We start from the raw sequence: 18,271 nt of genomic DNA, 5'->3' as shown, positions 1-18,271 counted from the left end.
GCTTGGAAATTCAAAAGTGAAAGTTGGGATTGAGTCTCTGGGGTCAATTTTTAATTGTCAGAGTAAAATGTTAATATAATAGCAATGGATTGAGAGAGAAAGATAGAGATAGAGAGAGAGAGAGAGAGAGAGAGAGAGAGAGAGAGAGAGAGAGAGAGAGAGAGAGAGAGAGAGCTTGTGAGAAGATGACCGTAGCATCACCCCCCCCCCCCCACCCCCTCCCCTTCTTGTCCCTTAATTCTTATTTTCATGGCTTTGCTTAAAATATTGATCATCAATTAGCAGCACGTCTGTTTTGCTACAAGAATGGCTGTTGCGCTCTATCACACTGTCAGGGCCAATTGGCCGCTTATTCAAAGTTCATCTTTTTTCCTCGGCGGCTCTGCGCCTTTGGAGGAGTCATTACGTGTCGAACATAGCCTGAGGTGCAATCACCTATTCTCTTTCATTACCGGCGAGATGGAGAAGGTGAGAGAGATTATTAGAACTTTGGAATGATCACAAAGCTCCACGCCGCCTGTCAGATCCCCCCTACGTGTAATTCATCTGGCCTCGCTCAGCCAGCACCCCCCCCCCTCCCTTCTCCCCCTCTCTCAGCCAGGGGTTTGGCCAGAGACATTATTCATGAACATCTGCAGCGCGCTGAATATTCGGCAGCTTTCGCCCTGATGAAAAGGGAGCTGCCCCCCTTTAGACTAGAAAATTAACATGCCGGTGTGGCGATTACGGACGTTTCATTTCAAGCCCCCGGCTTTGACACACCCAGACCGACCACTGACGGAAACTCTCTCATTGAAATAGCGTGCAAGAACCTTTTGGGTGTGTCGTCAATTAGAGGCAGGGGGGGGGGGGGAGTCAACCGCTAAAATCGTTCCTCAAAGATGGATGCCCAACCTGTGGCGAGAGCCAAAAATGTCTCATTCCACCCCCTTCACCTGCGTCTTTGATTTTCTCCTGCTTGTCTCTCCACATGAAAATGCCGGCAGATAACGGAGGCTATTCCTCTCTCACACGGCGAGGAACACAACTGGAGTCCAGCCAAGCGTTCTGTCCCTCTCCCTCCCTCCCGTCCATCGACGAGATGTGCTCTCACCCAGTGGTGCTTCTGTAACCGTGCCAAGCCTCGGAGAGAAATTGGTTGAAACACAACAGGGCAGCCTTTTTACCTCTGGAAGGTAAAAGGTGTTTGCTCCATATCCTTTGGCCTAATATTTAAGCCAAAAGCAAAGTTTGTACTAACAAAAAAATGTTCATGCATTGTAGATTCATTGCATGCCAAGATCTTGGATTGATAATGGGAGCGTTTGGACAACCTCTACAAAGTCTCCAACATATCCCAAAGACTCTCCTCAAAGTGTGCACTCTCATTCTTCTACGACCATTTTTTTAAACTATTGGAGTCATATGAATCCAGGCGGCCATTAATGTAAAATAAATAAATAAATAAATAAATAAAACTACCGGAGTCATGTGAATCCAGGCGGCCATGAATGTAAAATAAATAAATAACAAATAAATAAAACTCGGTGCCACATTGTAGTTAAAGCTTGACGCTCAGCTAAAAAGAAGCGATGAAAGAAACGCAAGAAATTTAAGTGGACCCGAAAGACAAAAAGAAATCAGCTTTCATTGCCTCTAAGAAGAAGGAACACTTGGAGGCTTCTGTTCTGACAAGGCTGAAGCAGGACTTTGCGCTGCCCCTCACTGACTGTAAACGGGCGGAGCAAGTTTACACCGGCTACGGGATCCCAAATGAGATCTGGCAGCTTTGTCAGCGAGTTTGAGGAGCTCAGCGGCGGGGCGGGAACGGCGTCGACGGCCTGGCTTTTATCTCGAAATCGAAAGGCGCGCTCCCGTGAATGCTCCGCAGTTAAGGAAAAAAGGGGAGCGTGGTTGCAGAAAGACTTGTCAAAATAGAACAAAGCAAGACACCAAAAAAAAAAAACAACAAAAAAAAGGTCAAAAGTGGAGGGAAGGGGAGATGGACGCAGAAGGAATATGCCAGAAGATGTTAGGCACCTCGATATTCAGTCCGTGAAATAAAGTAGAGCTGCTTTGGAAGTTTTTTCAAGATTTTTTTTTCTGTTTAAACACAATTTCCATAAGAGTCAAAAAAAAAAAAAAAAAAAAAAGGGACTGTCAGTATCAACTTAGCCTGATATATTTTCCTTACGAGCGTAATTACAATGAAATTAATATTCCGTCCATTTCAGCAACTTTTTTTTTTTTTTTTTTCCCCGTCGCAACTGAGCTATAAATGTATCCCAAACTTTTCCTCCATAGAGCACAAAAAAGGCAAACGGAGATTGCAACGTGTTGTGCGAAGGGATTGTAAGAATAAAAGAAGCCTTAGTGGGTATAATATCACGGTTGAATCCCCTTGATCCCTTCTACCTCGTTCCGCTCGTGTTGTGGTATTTTCTTTTTTTTCAATTTGCAGGATTTGTTTGTGTGTGTGCGACAGCGAGGAGGATGAGCTATAAAATTCATCTTTATCCCCGGTTTTGTTGCGTTTGCTCCTCCTTGACAATGCGCGGCGGTAATTAGTCGGCCGGTTTGGTTCCAAGCTTTTTCGCCGAGTGCCCCCATTTGCCAACTTTCGCCTTTTGTTCTTGCCACACAATGCCGCCCACTCGCCCGCGGTGTCGTTCTCCCTCGCTCCCTTCTCTTCCCTGCTCACACCCACACAGGGCGTGAAACAATCTAGCCAAAATGCGCTTCCATCTATAACCCCATTACCGAGTCCCTGTTGTTTTGTTCGGCGCAATTAAAACCAAAAAAAAACGGGCCTCTTCATCAGAACTCATTCGCTTCTGTGGTTCCGTGGAGTTACTGTGAGCCGGCCCGGCTCGGCTCCGCCTAATTCTTCAGGTTTTGTTTACATATAGGCTTAGACTGGTCCCATTTGAAAGGGCTCAGTGCCATGCTTCATCCTTAAGCCGAGATAATACCGGCGAGTAACTTCAGCCAAATTGAAATAAAGATATTCTACATAGACATGTTTGAAGCTAGCGTGAAAGAGCGCTTGCGATATTACCTCACAAAGTACTGACACACTTTATGAGGGTTAAAAACTTGGAATGAGACTTTTTTTAAGAGGAGGGGAGGGGGGGGGGCTCTAAAAACAGTGTCAGGTGGTAACTTCAGACTCTGGACTTCTGGGCAAGGGCGCACGACCTGCGCCATACAGGAAGGGTCTCATTTCAAAGGAGAGCAAATAAATGACAGACAACGGCGAGTGGTGACCACAAGGTCACTAATGGTTGAGGTGGGTTGAGTAATGACGCATCAACATTGTTTAAAAGGTTCAGACTACTACAATTTGAGTGTAAGACCAACAAAAACAAATCAACCGCCCAAAAAAAAATAAAAAATAACCAACTCAGAAAGTGACCCTCCAGACAAATAACTAACCAACAAACCAATCAACCCACCAATCTTCCTCCCAAAAGCTGTGCTACTAGCATATCTTGAATATTCTATTGTTCCAAAGTCTCTGTAAAATGACAAAAAAATAAAATAAAGTATGCCAAACAAATTTGAATGATTATAAAATAATAAAGACTTCTTATTGAGGCTGTTCCATCCCCAATTAAAACCACAACTTCAAACATTTAGCTGCCATATGCACTTATTCACTAAACATGCACCGACAGGTGAGCTAGTCGCCCATGACGCAAATTGAAGAGGAGGTTGAGGCGGGTTCAGCCATCAAATGACAGGTGCTCGAAGGAGGAGGCTCTGGACAGCTCTATAATTCAAGACGTTTAGGAGATACAATGGCTTCAAAGTGCCGCGCCAGCCCCGTTTGCGCTCGCGTGCCTGAAAACGAGCACACTCCATATAAAGTAGCTAATGTCACTCCACTGAATCATAAAGGTGGATGGAAAAGCAAAGCGTCCTCCTCAACTGATAACGTCCATCCTAACCTCCCCCCACCCAATGAAACGACATATTGTCTGTATTGATCTCTATTTAAAGCCCTCCGATAATAAAACTGGGGCCTCAACCAAAAAGAGGCTTAGACCCGCTAATTGAGTCTGGGCTGAAAGGAAGCCATTGATCAGGAGCATTATGGGGAAATTAAACAGCTCCGCCAAAAGTGGATCAAAGTCAATGAAGGCCCAATGCGGGCCTGGGGAGGAAACAGATACACACACGCACTGTAACAGTGTAACATGCGTACCTAAAAAGAAAAAAAAAAAAAAAAAAAGATATATTTAAAAAGAAAAAGAAAAAAAAGTATCCTCTTGCTGAGGACCTGTGGATGGGACCCACTGGGGGAATGAATAAAGCAATGGGGCCCTGTCTGGTTCACGTGGTTCATCTATTGGTGCCGTGAGACCATCATAATCTGGTCCCTTGCCCCCTTCCCGCCCCGTTCCATCCCACCGGCCTCACCGGTGGGCCCTCAAGGCTCCCTGCCTTCTGCTGGGGGGGGGGGGGGGGGCTTCTTTGTGTCTAATTACCAGCCTCCGAAATGATACAAACATACAACAGGGCACAAAAGTCTCCCTTAGTCTTTACTTTTACGATTTGACATTTTTATACAACATATTCATACAAAAATAATAAATCATAAAATCAATGAATCAAAATAATTCATAATTTATTTTATTCATTTTAAATGTATGTATAATTAATACAATTTAGTTAGCACATAAACAATATTTTAAAATGCCTGCTGATCTCAAGAGTAAAAACGCAAAGAAATAAAATTGTCTTAAGACCTAAATATGGCTATGCTGAAAACACTCCATGGGGAAAAATGCAACTGTCGCACTCCTGTGAACTTCAACGAAGCTAGTTGTTGGAGGAAGCGCGATAGCCACAAACACACAAGCCTATATCCACTTAAAACAAAGTTAGCGACATCAACTCCACATTGTGGCCCAATCTACTTACACAAGCAAATCCAAAGCTTACATTACACCGAAATAAGCGGCGGATATTGGCAGAATGGGTTTACCCCTGCATTGTTCTAACTGGGCTTTTCTGAGGGAATTTTCCGGCCTCGGATTGTTTCAAGAAAGACAACAAAAAAAAAAGTAGTTGCTGGCCTCCATCTCGAGGAGGACTTGGCCAGGATTGGAGGGGGTGTTAAGATGATTTGTGGGTCCTTTCTCCTATCGGATCATCTAAAATGTGAGCGATTACACCGGTAATCGGCCGCAAGCCGACGGCTGGCACAGTCTGCCTCGGGGAGATAAAGGGCGAGCGACAAGAGTTGAGAACGGAGAGAATGAGACCTGAGAGAGACAACGGGAGGAAGGTGGCAGATTATCACACGCCGGGGACGAGCGTCGTGCGGCTTTTCTCCGTCACGTACATTGTTTTTTTCTACGGGGAGACGGACGTTGTTTGTTGCGGGCAAAAACAAATAGCTGACACCGCCTCATCAAAGCTCGGGATTGGCAGCCAAGTGTGGCTGTTGACAACAACCGAGCTGGTGAAAGAAGAGGAGAGCAGAGAGAGGAAGGAAAACAGGAAGACAAGAGAAATCCCTGCTGTAATTCCCCAAACTGTAATCCACTGTCTTTAATGGTTTGTGTGTGTGTGTGTGGGGATTACACATTTATCATCAATGCTCATTCCGGTCTTGCGTGTGTGTGTGTAGGAGCCCCGACAATGCTAGTTGAGGGATTTAAACTGCCGTTCGCTATCACACAACCGCACGATTGAAAATAATGACAACGGTCTATACACTGCGGCCGATCTTCGAGATCGAGTCCTGATGCGGAGACACGCTCGCGTTTGGCCAACAGCCAGCGTCCTTTCCTGTTGGTCACAGTGACACTCTATTATGGAGGGGTCAGAGGTCATACCTGGCGAGATGTGTGTGTGTGTGTGTGGGGGGGGGGGGGCAGTTTTAGCGCATATTGAGGATTGGAAGGTTTGTCAGATTCCATCTGCGGATGTCATATTGGCTCTCGTGAAATTGTGCAGGTGTACCTAATCAAGTGTCTAGTGAGTCTATTAAAAATATATATTACTTTAAGAAGTAGGGGGGGGTTATTGTGGTTATTTTTATTTTATTTTTTTCATCCAACAGTCACCGCCATTTTAATACGTACTCAAAATGTAATTGTAATTGCCTTTGATGCAAGTGTCCAGATTGAAGAAAAATGGCTTCTTGTAAGCGAGGCACAATATGGTACGACTGGAAACATGTGTGCTACAGATGTAATAGAGAGAGAATGTGTGCGTGTGTGTATAGGAGAGAGAAAGAGTACCTGAAGAATGCAAATATATGAGCAGGAGAAAGAAGGAGAAATTAAATGAACATTAATTCTGCTGTCTCGGCACACAACGAGATGAAAGAGCGGCCGTGCACTTTCCTCCTATTTAGACGTACCTCCTGGATGAAAGTTTGCCCGTGGAGTTAGAGGCCAAACGCTTGCTTCATTAATAAAGCCCAATCAGCAATTTCAGCCAACTGGGGACATTTAAGTGAGGACTGGCTGACTCCAAAATCAAAGCATGGATTGCCCGTTTTTTTTTTTTTTTAAGGTACTTCACTTTTTACCAGCTGCCTTAAAAAGGAAGAACAAAATGGAAAGTATAAAAACATGCACAAGGGGTAGAAAGAAAAGAACAGTGTGCCCAGTATGTGAATTTGGTTTAGGAGGTGTAAAAAAATGCAATCTGTGAGAAATTAAGCCTCGCGCTGGAAGAGTGAAACAATTCACCTCCATCTGTTCCAAAGGCCTGGAACATGATATTGGAGACGACAGGTGTCTAAATGTTTATTAGGCGCGCTGTGTCTTTGGAGTTGGGTGGGGTGGCCCGCACTAATTGAATTTAAACAAACCTTCACTTCAGGAGGCGGCACCAACACAGTTGCGCGCCTTGGCGGTAACATTTCAAACGTTTTTCCCTCGTGAGAACAAACACAACGGCGTATTATTTCACGTATTACTTCATTCGTCCGTTATGTGCTTCATGGGAAATGTCAACATGTTGGAAAAATCTCTGACGACACGTCAACGAGTATCTTCGAAATGACAAACTTGTCTCAATTGCTAGGTATATTCTGAGGACAGTTCATTAGGTACACCAGGGCAACCTCAGGGCTGAATTATAAAGTTTGTAGCTTTTACAAAAAACTGTAGCTCAAAGTTTTACGCTGGAGAATTTTTTAGTCCAACTGTGGTTTTAATCACGAAAACGAACGGAGATCGACCTTTCTTTCCTTCACCATCAAGTCAATAACTAATGACCCGCATCATCCCTTGTTCAACATCAGCTTTACCTCGCCCCGCACATAGCCCCGCCCCCCTGCCGCAAAAGTTTCACGCAGATTTGTTGCCAATTTGATGCATGGCGGCGTAGAAAGTCAATGAAATAACGAGGGGGCAAATTCATTAAGCGTGTGTAAATAAAACACTTCTCAAGATTCACGGGGATGTTCACGTGGTGCATAATCATGCCTCCGTCTGCTCATCTCGCTGCGGCGTAAAACATTTCATCTGGGAGGAACTCTTTCTGTCGTTGGACCCTCTAACTCCCCCCCAATTTCTCCATCTTCCTCCCTTGATCTCGCTCCGTGGTCGCCAGAAGCCACAATCATAAAATTATTAAAATGCTGTTTGGCTGCCATTAATCAGCGGCGGCGATAAATCCTCACGCGGGAAGTGACGGCGCATTAGTCACAAACCTCTCGGCCCCTGACAGACACGCGGTAATGAGGCGCAAAAACGGCGCGGGTCAATCATAAACTCATCAAATGCGTCATTTCATTTCTCCATTTGGACAAACACAATTTGTTTATGAGAGAGATATCAGGTGTTGTGGAATGAGCGACGGCGCTGAAATCGCCGGCGCATTAATCAGAGCTTGATTACGCGCGACTCTGCGCTTGTTTATCCTAATTTCATTCATTTCCATCAACAAAGCAAACACGGGCGAACGCAGCCATTAGCCGTGGTCGGGGATGGCACAATTACAGCCCCGCCATTAAACAAAGTGATGATGAATGGGCCAATACAAACCCAAAAACAAAGGCGGTTTTATTACTTCAATTGCATGTGAGCCCGTCCGTCTTCCTGTTTGGCTGCGTCGCTGGCTGTAAACAGAAAACGGACTAACTGTGTGAGAGAGACGCAGATGAGATTTCAAAACTCTGCGTGATTGCGCGAGCTACGTCAAATCTAATACGTCGATTTGTATTCCGCGATATCGATTCGGATGTGGGGTGTGATATTTGTGGAAAAACGGGAAGGAGTTACGGCAACGTGATAAACATATCGGGTTAAGCGCAAAATTCTACATGTGACAAAATAGTCATGGTGGGCAGTAATTACAATGAATCAACTAATACTGGGAAATATTTCAATATTTTGGCATAGTCGACCTTCATGTACCTGCAGTTTTACATATTTGGAGATTAAAAAAATTCTATATATTTTTCAAAAATGTTTGTTGAGTTTTTTTCCCCTCCTTATTTGTGGAAATCACATATTGCATGATAATCAGCATTATTTGAGGAAAAAAAAAATACATAATGCATTTCAATGGACGTCAATTAAATATATAAAATATATAATAAAAGATATTCGCTATTTGCAGACAGGTTGGGCTCCGTGACCAACTTGTGCTATTATTATAATAATCACACCAAAATCAAAGTTTAATAACAACCCGTTCTGTACTGCACTAAAAAGTTAAACACAACTGAACTTGACTCGGGCAATAATTTTTTGATAATCGGGGGTCCAAACGTCCTTATGTGGCTAGAACCAAGTCTCACATAATGGACAGATGCGCCAATGTAAAAAGACAGCTGGTAGAAAGATGTACATGTGTACGAGTTCTTGTCAAGATGTATCGGTAGTTTTTAACGTGGTGATCTTTCAATCGCACTCCGGCTAGCCCGCGCCACGATATAGTGCTGAATAAATAAATTCGCCTTGCCATATGTTGTTAACATGATAAACTCCGTCCCTTCTCATCTCTCGCGGCGTGCAGCCGGCATCTCTCTCCCTGAGCGCACGCCAGCAATCCATGCTAATTAAATTACTTAGCAAAGTTTACTTAACAGTAAATAAACGCTTAGCAAAATTTAAGGCGGTTGCAAATTTGCTTTCATTCCACTTCAGTGCCGACGCTCGTTTTAGGCTCGTCTGCAAATAATTAGCGTGTGCATTTGCATCAGAATCGTTTATACCATATGTTGCAAAATTATGGAAAGCCGTAAATTCAAATAAATAAATAAATAAATCGTTTTCTTTTCTGTTATGGAAATGTCTACATGTTGAGAGACAGGCGGGGGAGAAGGAGGAGGAAGAAGAGATGCCACCATGTGTCTCTAAACACTGACAAGGATGGGGGGGGGGGGATAACTCAGTTTGCATTGGAACTCGCTCGGAGTGATGCGTTTTAAGAGCTCACCAGATGCTGTTTGAAATCTGCCCACATAAGAAAAACAAAGACGCGCAGCGCAGCGGTCGACACTCAATGGCTGACATGCTCCCTTTAGTACGCCGCGTCTACGGCACTAGCCAAGGAGACTCGGATACAAATTTGACGGGTTTGTGATACAACAGGGAGCTACACGTATTACTCTATGAGGAAAAGATACTTGCTCGATATACTTGCAATGTAGTCGGCACGTGGACAGGGCGTTACTGTTTTAGAGTGCCTCATTGTTTCGACGCATAAAAAGCCCCGCAACAACCCAGTGTTATATAATCCGGCCACTGCGACTATATATTTGCAGCTCAAACATGTAGTAATGTGTAGGCATGAAAAAGATGTGCATTCAGCGGATATACACACATCGTTTGAGAGCAGAGAGAACAGCTTGATTCTTTTTAAGCTTCCTTTTATATACAGTAATTGTGGGGGGTTTTCCCTCAATCATTCCGATTTGGTACGGTTGTTAAAAACAATTTTCTGTGGTGCACCAAATTTACAAGATAATTTTTTAAAGTGTTTTTAAAAGTGTGGCGCACCAAATATTTTAAGCATTTTTTAAAATGAGACATATGCAATTAATATTTTGCATTGCGATGTTTAAGGTTTAAAAAGTTTGCATACTACTACTAACTCTTTTTGATACAATATTTAATTTCAACAAAAAAATTATTTAATCCATTTTAACATCTCAGCATTTTTGAAGGACTTCTTGCATAAGATTTTTTTCCCCGACATTTAAGTGCGCCATTAATACATGCTACGGCCTGAGGCGAAAGCACAAAAAGGTGCAAGGTGTCATCACCCTGTTGCAAAAGGATGTTGCTTTATTATAGCCATAAAACAAACCCCCCCCCAAAAAAATCAATTGGACATAAACCTTTGATCCAGCCAGGCCAGTCCACCCTGTCATTAATAGTCTCGCTTTTGGACTGGAAGGCATATTCCTTATTGGAGTGAGGAGTCAATTGTTCTCCCATCCAGCTCTTCTCATCTTCAGGTCAGACGCTTCTTCCACCAGAGTCAACTGGTAAAAGCTTATTCAGGTATTTGAGGGCTTATGAAACTGGAGGCCTCTCTCTATCTCTGTGTGAGCCATAATTAAGACTGTTGACTGGAACAATGAGGTAATGGCACATAAATCCATCTGATCAATGGTTACAGAGTCTAAATTACAGGACACCCTCCTGTGCTATTATCCTCTCAAAGGACAAGAGGACACGGATACGCGCACTAATAGCATCCAGGGGATTTCTGTTGCTGTCTGAAGTCCCAAAAAATTCAGCTGACATAACAAAATTGGCCCGAACTGTAATCAATAAAGACGTTACAATTTTCCAACAAAACATCCCAAAAGGCGTTAGTGCAAACTAGCAATCAATGTGCCGTTACATAAAGTACAACAGGTCATCCAGATGTATTGAGTGTGTTGTTGAAGGTCAACATCGGCTAGTGGTTCAATTATTCATGAGTGACACGAGCAAATGGTGCTGGGACCGGACGAATTAAGAAGCGCAAAATGTCTGATGACTGTTATTATCCAAACAAATACTCTGTAGCATTCCAGAGATGATCGAGTATAAGAGCCAAGTGATAATTACGCTGGAAAGAAAGAGAGAAGGTACAAAAAGAGTGTACAAAGAGTCTTGAGAAATAAAATGGAAACAAAAGGATACATTAAAAAAAAAAAAAAAAAAAAAGGAGGTACTCTCAGCATCCTTATTAGGTCTTACTCTGGCAGAACAAAAGACGGCAGCCTCCTAAATGTGGCGCATTAGCCCTTGAGTTCCAGAGGGGGTAAGGTGACACCCCTCCATGTATGTGGTCTGCTCACCATACATCTGTCAGGGCCTAAGGGGGTGGGCTGAGCTGCTGCGAGCGAGCGAGGGAGGGAGGGAGGGAGGGAGGGAGGGAGGGAGGGAGGGAGGGACTGCGCTGACCGTAGAGTAAAGCACACAAGTGCAGAGCTCAGGAACCCCTGCTGGGACTGAGCGCTATTTGCTGTGAATGAATTAGTCCTATTGCACGATGATGCTAAAACGCTTGGCTGCTGATCGGCCTTTGCATTTATATGGCTGTCACTCAATTGTGATTCTCCACCGATAAAATACGAACAAATATAAATCAATTTGAATGAATGATTTAGATTCATCTGTGTAGTCAAAGTCCAAAGATAAAATCAAGAGACTTACCACCAAAAGACAAACGTGGACAAGCTTAATGTGAACAACTCAAGCTACAGCCGTGTAAACGTATGACCGCTATGTTCGGTCGTGACGTTATGGGAAAGCACTCGATGCCAACATTCCACTTGAGCACAGCGTAATTACATTTGGCAACCGATTCAGAGACACGAAGCCATTTCGAGTCAAAAGAAGTTCTTAGTGTTATTAAAGGCCCATAAAAACAAGTGGTCCAAATTGCACTCGCTCCTTAACGACTTCAGACAGGTGTCAAGAGTAGACAAACCAGCGTGGAAGTTAATTCAGACCACTGAGCCCCTGCCAAGTTCAAGCCTCTGATGAGAGCTTAAGGACTGTTTGTTTTTGCTGCTGTCAAAGGTTCAAATGGGGAGAGGACGCAGGTTTTCATGACCCCTTGGCCTCCGGGGCCCGCGGTGGGTGTTCTGCAAACACTCCCCTATTGACGCGCGGATAAGGAGAGGCCCTCTGCCTCGGCGGCCTCCCCTCGTACAGCGCCCGCGCTCATTTGAGTGGAAACGGACAGCGCTCTCAAAAGAGGCGAGAACGGAGCGAGAGGCTGAAAAGAAAACGCTACAATAACGTGTGCATTTGCCAAGTGTGTGTATCGGTGCACTTTGCAGGGTGAGCACATTAGCATTAGATAAGAAAACTTGGCTTTGTTGATGGTGTTCAGAACAAATTCAGTTATTCAGAGCAAACTGAGAAGGTTAATAATAAGCAAAAATAATGATGGATGGCTGGACGGATGGCTGGATGGATGGATGGATGGCTGGATGGATGGATGGATGGATGGATGGATGGATGGATGGATGGATGGATGGATGGATGGATGGATGGATGGATGGATGGATTGATGGATGAATGATAGATGGAGGGATGATGGATGATAGATGGATGGGTGGATGGATGGATGGATGGATGGATGGATGGATGGATGGATGGATGGATGGATGGATGGATGGATGGATGGATGGATGTTTTTAGTTTGGGTGGGCGTTTTTTTTGGATGGATGATGGATGGAGAGATGGATGGAGCTAGACATAGCAAGATAGCTAAATCGCTAGATACGTGGATCGATAGATGGACACGGTATTGGGTATTAGTTTCTATGCACATACGTGTATTTGATATGTAGGCCAAGCAGGAAGTGACCCATAAACATATCCATCCAGCTCTTTCATTGGGAGCCAGTGATGCCCTCCTCCTCATAATCCACATAGACCCTCACTCTAGTAACACACATGGACCCACACTCACACACACTTAAAGCCCCCAGCGGGCGCTAAGCAGGCCAGCGGGCCAGCCGAGGGGGCTCATTACAGGGCCGCAGAGCCCCCCGACACAAAGGCCTTATCCGCTTTAGCCACGGGATGATCTGCTCTCTACTGACTAGAGAGAGTCCATAGACGGACAAAAGGCGGGCGGGGGACGGGAGGAGGGAAGAGGAGAGCCGCGGGCTTCAAGGATGTCAGGAGACCCCGGGAGAGAAAGCCTGGCGGGCGCTCACAGAGGAATGGAGGGGAAGGAGGAGGCGGCTTAAGCTCCACGGCTACGTCAGGACATTAACATTCACACAACCTCCCAACATCTGCTGCCTCCTGCTCGCCCTCCATCCCTCCCCGTTTCCATGTCTGCCCGAGACCGGAACAAAGACAGGGAGGTAAGAATAAAGTTATCGAACAAGCTTTAATCGACCAGTTGGGTTTTTACGGAAGGTCCGATGGATCCATATGAAGAACATTATTGAATTATCAAAATAATGATAAAAAAAACGTGATCGTCGATTAGTTGTCGATTAATCGATGAACCTCCAACTTGATCAATTCCTGACTTACATGTCACAGAGTTTGAACCTCACATTCACTTTTAATGTAAGAATCCAATTTTTTAAAATCCAATTACTCGAATAATCAATGGAATAATCAATAGCACAAAAGCTAGCATGAAAAGAAAGGAAGCTAGCTCGAAAAGAACGGCCTCAGACTTGGACTTCCTAGCGCACCACAACGTTCCACAATTGGATAGCATCAAATAAAAAAAAATATATATATGCTGGATTTGTCAGACAGTCAAAAGCCCCCCCAAAAAGTTGCCAGACAAAGACAGCTGTTGCTCAGCAACCTCCAGTTAGCCATAAGCTCGCGTCTTCGCTATGTGCGTACAAAAGTACATTTGATTCGTACAGTACACGATGTACGGACGCCTACGTCTTTCATACATTTCCCGACGTGAAATTAAAGCAGTGCTACTCCGCGTGTGGGTACATGACCGTAAATAAGAAGACATCTTTCCACGCAGTCTATCCCAGCCTGTCGCACGTGGCTCGCAAATTGGAGCCCAGGGCGGAATATACACGGCGGCGTGTGTGAATTCTATTCTGCGAGGTGTGTTTGAAATCAAGCCGCTGTAAATATTGGCCCAGGAATGCTCAAAACTATCAACAATCATATTTCTTACCTGCAGCCTGGAGGACCATCTGCATTCGAACCTTCGCCTGCTCTGCTGGTGTCTGTAGGAGAGAAAAAAAAAAGACATGAGTGATTGAAAAATCTTACACTATAGAGAAGTGCGCAAAAAAAAAAAAAAATCCAACGCCTGCTCTCTGCACATCACCATCCTTACCAATAATCCAGCAAGAGCACAGAGACGTGTCACAAAGGCCCGTTCATGACAGCCCAGACAAGCCCCAAGCCCACACAACTTTTATCTATGTAATCTACTTGGAAAGCTGCTGGCTCCCCCTTGGCGCCGCTAGATTTTACCCAAGACCGTCTTTAACCGCGACCATTAGCGCCAACGCTCCCTTAAACTGTCCTCGCCGAGTACCGGGGGACAACTTCTGCCCTGTTGCCATTGGCGCCTGTTAGAGTGGAGAAAATAAAAATCATACTTGTGGAGGGGGAAAAAAAAATAAAATACAGGCGCATCCTGGACACACAAGGGAGGATCAATAAGGAGGAGATGAAGAGAAATTTCGAGAGAGAGAAAACAAAAAGGTATTTTAACAAGTCTTGGGAGAGTGGGATGAGAGGGCACAGAGCACATTTGAAAAAAGATCACAGCCGCTGCGCACTTCCTATTGGCTCCCCCGTATGTTAGCGGGTTCGAGTGAGTGAGGGGAGGGGAGGGGGGGGGCGTTTGTGCTTTGACAGTCGTGTTGGGAGACGCAGTCCCCGCCGCCCTGCCTTCAACCTCGCCGTAATACCAATATCGCCGCTATTAGATTTGAGGATCTTAATTGTCAAGGAAGAATGATGGGAAGGATTGTGAGTGGAGCCATTTAAAAAAAAAAAAAAAAAAAAAAAAAAGGCAGAGGATTGCTCTTTTTGGTGCGATGGCACAGCGGCCCTCGTTACCAAGCGGCGGCGGAAACTGTGTGTAGGATTAGAGAGAAATTAAATGCTAATGGGGATGGGATCTGAAACCGCTGCCTGGGAGCATCATTTAGACGGCGGGGCCGGGGTGTTGCTGACAGGCCCCCCCCCCCATCTGATCTCTTCCTCCCACCTTCTCCTCCTACATAGACAACCAAGCTCTTCTTCCCACTACTTTCCCTCCCGGCACCCACAGGGAAGGCAAAAAAAAAAAAAATCAGATTTATCAAACTGTAAACTTGTCACTTTGTAAAAACGTCACTTTCCGGCGGCGGGGAAATATAATGACCCGCTTTAATGCAGCCATGTCAGGCTGCAGGATCCGACACGCAGCGCACATTAAGGCACACTTAATGCGGTGTGTGTGAGTGTGTGTGTGTGTCCCCTGTAGCAGGTGACATTGCGCATCACACTCGGCGTTGACGGGCGCCGCTCGACAGCTGAAATTACCAATTGCTATTATGCCTGGGAAAAGGAAGGATTGAATTCTTCAAACACACACACACACACGATGGCCCAGTTTAATCTATCAATTCCCATCGACTTTTTTTTTTTTTTGGCCTCAAGAAGCAAAAATAAGACAAGGAAACATTTCAACACTTAGCAAGGCTATCAAATTACCATAACAAGTAGAGTAAAAGGTACTCAGATGTCCAATAACTACGAGAATAAAATGACGCCAAGATACATGTGGTATTAGCATGTTGCACTCTGACACATTGTTTCTCTGTAATTCACGCGTGCGTGCCCTCCTCCTCTGTGCGTAATTCATTAGTAAACAATAAAGAGGCGTTAATTGTGCTCCCCAGAGGCAGATGTCTGAGCGAGAGAGAAAGAGAGGCCTCCTCAATTAGAAAACAAACACCAGAAGTGTTGTGTGGAGGTTGAAATAGAGCACATGTGAGAAGTAGAAGCTGAGAAAGAAATATTGCGGACGATGAGTTGGGCAACAATTGGGAATTGCATTGTACTGAATGTACAATACGTAAAAATATATTACAGGTAATTTTATATTTATATATTAAAGAACTTACAATCCCTTAAAATACATGAAATGAATGGCAATTTTGTATTCTTGTTTCTAGTTCCTGATTGTAAAATGACCACAAGAGGGCAGCCGATATTGGTATCGCCTGTTGTCGTGAGTACCGATACTATGTAATAAGGCTGGTATCGGTACCGAAACCTGGTATCGGTATTCGCCCATCCTTAGTCCTAACTTTGACCATCAAATAAATTTACCTCGCACATCTCACTAACTAATTAAATTCTGGTGTATTGTATTGTTTAGACTCCTGACAATTTTTCATTAGCTCATCGGGGATTTCCTAAGTGTGTGTAAATTGACATGTGCAAATGTGATAGATAAGAGCAAATCAATTAAAAAAAAAAAAAGAGACGATTGGGCTCGGCAGAGGTCCTCACAAATGCTTTAGGAAGAAAGCTTACTGAATCCATTTCTGCTTCTCCGCTCTTTGGCGCTTTTGTCCATCCGCCGACCCGGCATGCTTTGCTTTGTCTGGTCAGCCTCGGGCCTAATAATAACAATAATAGCCTCTCGGAGCAGCTCTCCATTATAAATAGATGACGTTTCGTTATGCACGGCGTAGCATTGTTTTTACCCGGCCGAGCGAGGCTTATTTATTTGGCTAATGGCTCGTGTTTATTTTCGACTAATGGGACAGACGCGGGGCACTTAGGCTCAACAAAGTAAGTCCGTCAACACTGCGGTGAGGTCGGCCAACGCGAGTCGGCCGGACTTCCTCCTCCCTCGTGCCGGGGCGAGAGCTCGGACCCTGAGTCATGCATGAATAATTGAAACGGAGCCTGAGTGGCAATGCTGGTATTAACAAAACTGGCGCGGCATCTTCTTAGAGAAGAACATCGAGGCTTCCTCACAATTTTGTGTTCCCTGTCTGCTGAGTTGATGACTAAAATACAACAATAGAGACTAGTTCAACCAACAATAGCCCATTTTCCAATTATGAGGAATTCTGTTTTGAAAGTCAAGTGGGTCAATACCAACGCAATGTTGGTATGACGATATGCTCATCGCGTAAATATGTGACATCAATCTTAAAGGTCCGCCGCCGTTACCATCAATTCTATATTGTGACTGCTTATTGACAGAAAATAATGGCCCGCACGTATATTATATGTCTTTATAGTGGAGTTGCTACTCAATAGTCATCTCATTATATAGCCCAGTCTTCCTCCGCTTCGACTAACAGATATACGCCGTAGCTAAAAGAGGACAGCAGAAAACAGAGCTCCAAGAAAATGTAATATTTCCGTTTTTAATATCAAGGTCTATAAGATCAGGGCAGATATGGGTTCCATGGCAATATGCTTATTTAGATATTTTATAGGTTCTGCCTATCAGTGTTGGAGGGGAAGGGGGAGGGGGAGGCGAGTTCATCGTATATGAAAAATAATGTTGTGTATGGCTATACTTTTATATATATTGTCAATATGGCATCGGGGCTCTTTTACAATGTGCCATACTTCAGGCTTGGGCTAACAGCATTTTATGGCCCGCCGGCAGTTCATCTTCATGTCTCAGGCAGGCAGGAGCGGTGCATAATAATGTCGTTTCCTGCCACCAAATGCTATTTCACGGGCCGGGCCTCATTTCTCAAACTTCACCACTTTTACAATTTCCCAAACTTTTATTCCCGTCATTATTACCAACAAGATTTCATTACGTATTTAGAATGTAAACAAGTCTGAGTAATGACGCCCTCCCGCCCGTGACCCCCCACAGATAGTTCCATCCTCTGATCGCCCTCCCGCACACACACCAACACACATGTTGACACGCAACGGCAACAAAATGCGGTTTACGAACCCACCGCTACGTGACGGGTACGAATATATTTGCCTGTAAAGTGCTCAACTCAAAGGAGTGTGTGTGCACATGCATGTAGATGCTCTTGACAAAAGCGGGAGGGGCGTGTGGGGGGGTTGGGGGGGGCGTTACACTCAACTCACATAAATCATGTAGAAGAAAAATGAGCAAATCTGCGGGCTAACTCATCTCCTCTCCATCCGGAGAAAATGAAATTCACGGGAATACCTATCAAAACTGCAATCATCCAGAGATAATATCTTCTTTGGTCTATCTGCACTTTCCGATTTAATTTCCTCCATGCCCTTGACATCTAGCGATAGCATTAAGATGAAGCACATACAGTAAAAGGGAGTAGTTCGCAACACTTTTTGATATATGACACCGCCGCGCCTAATGTAATGTCATCATTTGGAAATTAATGCAATCG

At 44.5% G+C, this 18,271-nt stretch overlaps 1 protein-coding gene across 2 annotated transcripts in view; it reads right to left on the bottom strand.

The window, feature by feature from the left end:
- rsrc1 (arginine/serine-rich coiled-coil 1) overlaps window positions 1–18,271 on the bottom strand; it is a 68,924-nt gene that overhangs the window by 19,687 nt on the left and 30,966 nt on the right. For both annotated transcript variants that reach the window (XM_085916780.1, XM_085916779.1), the window contains exon 6: window positions 14,077–14,128. In XM_085916780.1, the coding sequence (XP_085772906.1) occupies window positions 14,077–14,128 (52 nt within the window). The remainder of the gene's footprint in view (window positions 1–14,076; window positions 14,129–18,271) is intronic.

This window comes from Syngnathus leptorhynchus, chromosome 7 (genome assembly GCF_054491065.1).
Source record: "Syngnathus leptorhynchus isolate UIUO chromosome 7, UIUO_Slep, whole genome shotgun sequence".
Classification (NCBI taxonomy): Eukaryota; Metazoa; Chordata; class Actinopteri; order Syngnathiformes; family Syngnathidae; genus Syngnathus; species Syngnathus leptorhynchus.
Note: the sequence above shows the minus strand (reverse complement) of the source record. Positions and strands in the feature narration are given on the sequence as shown.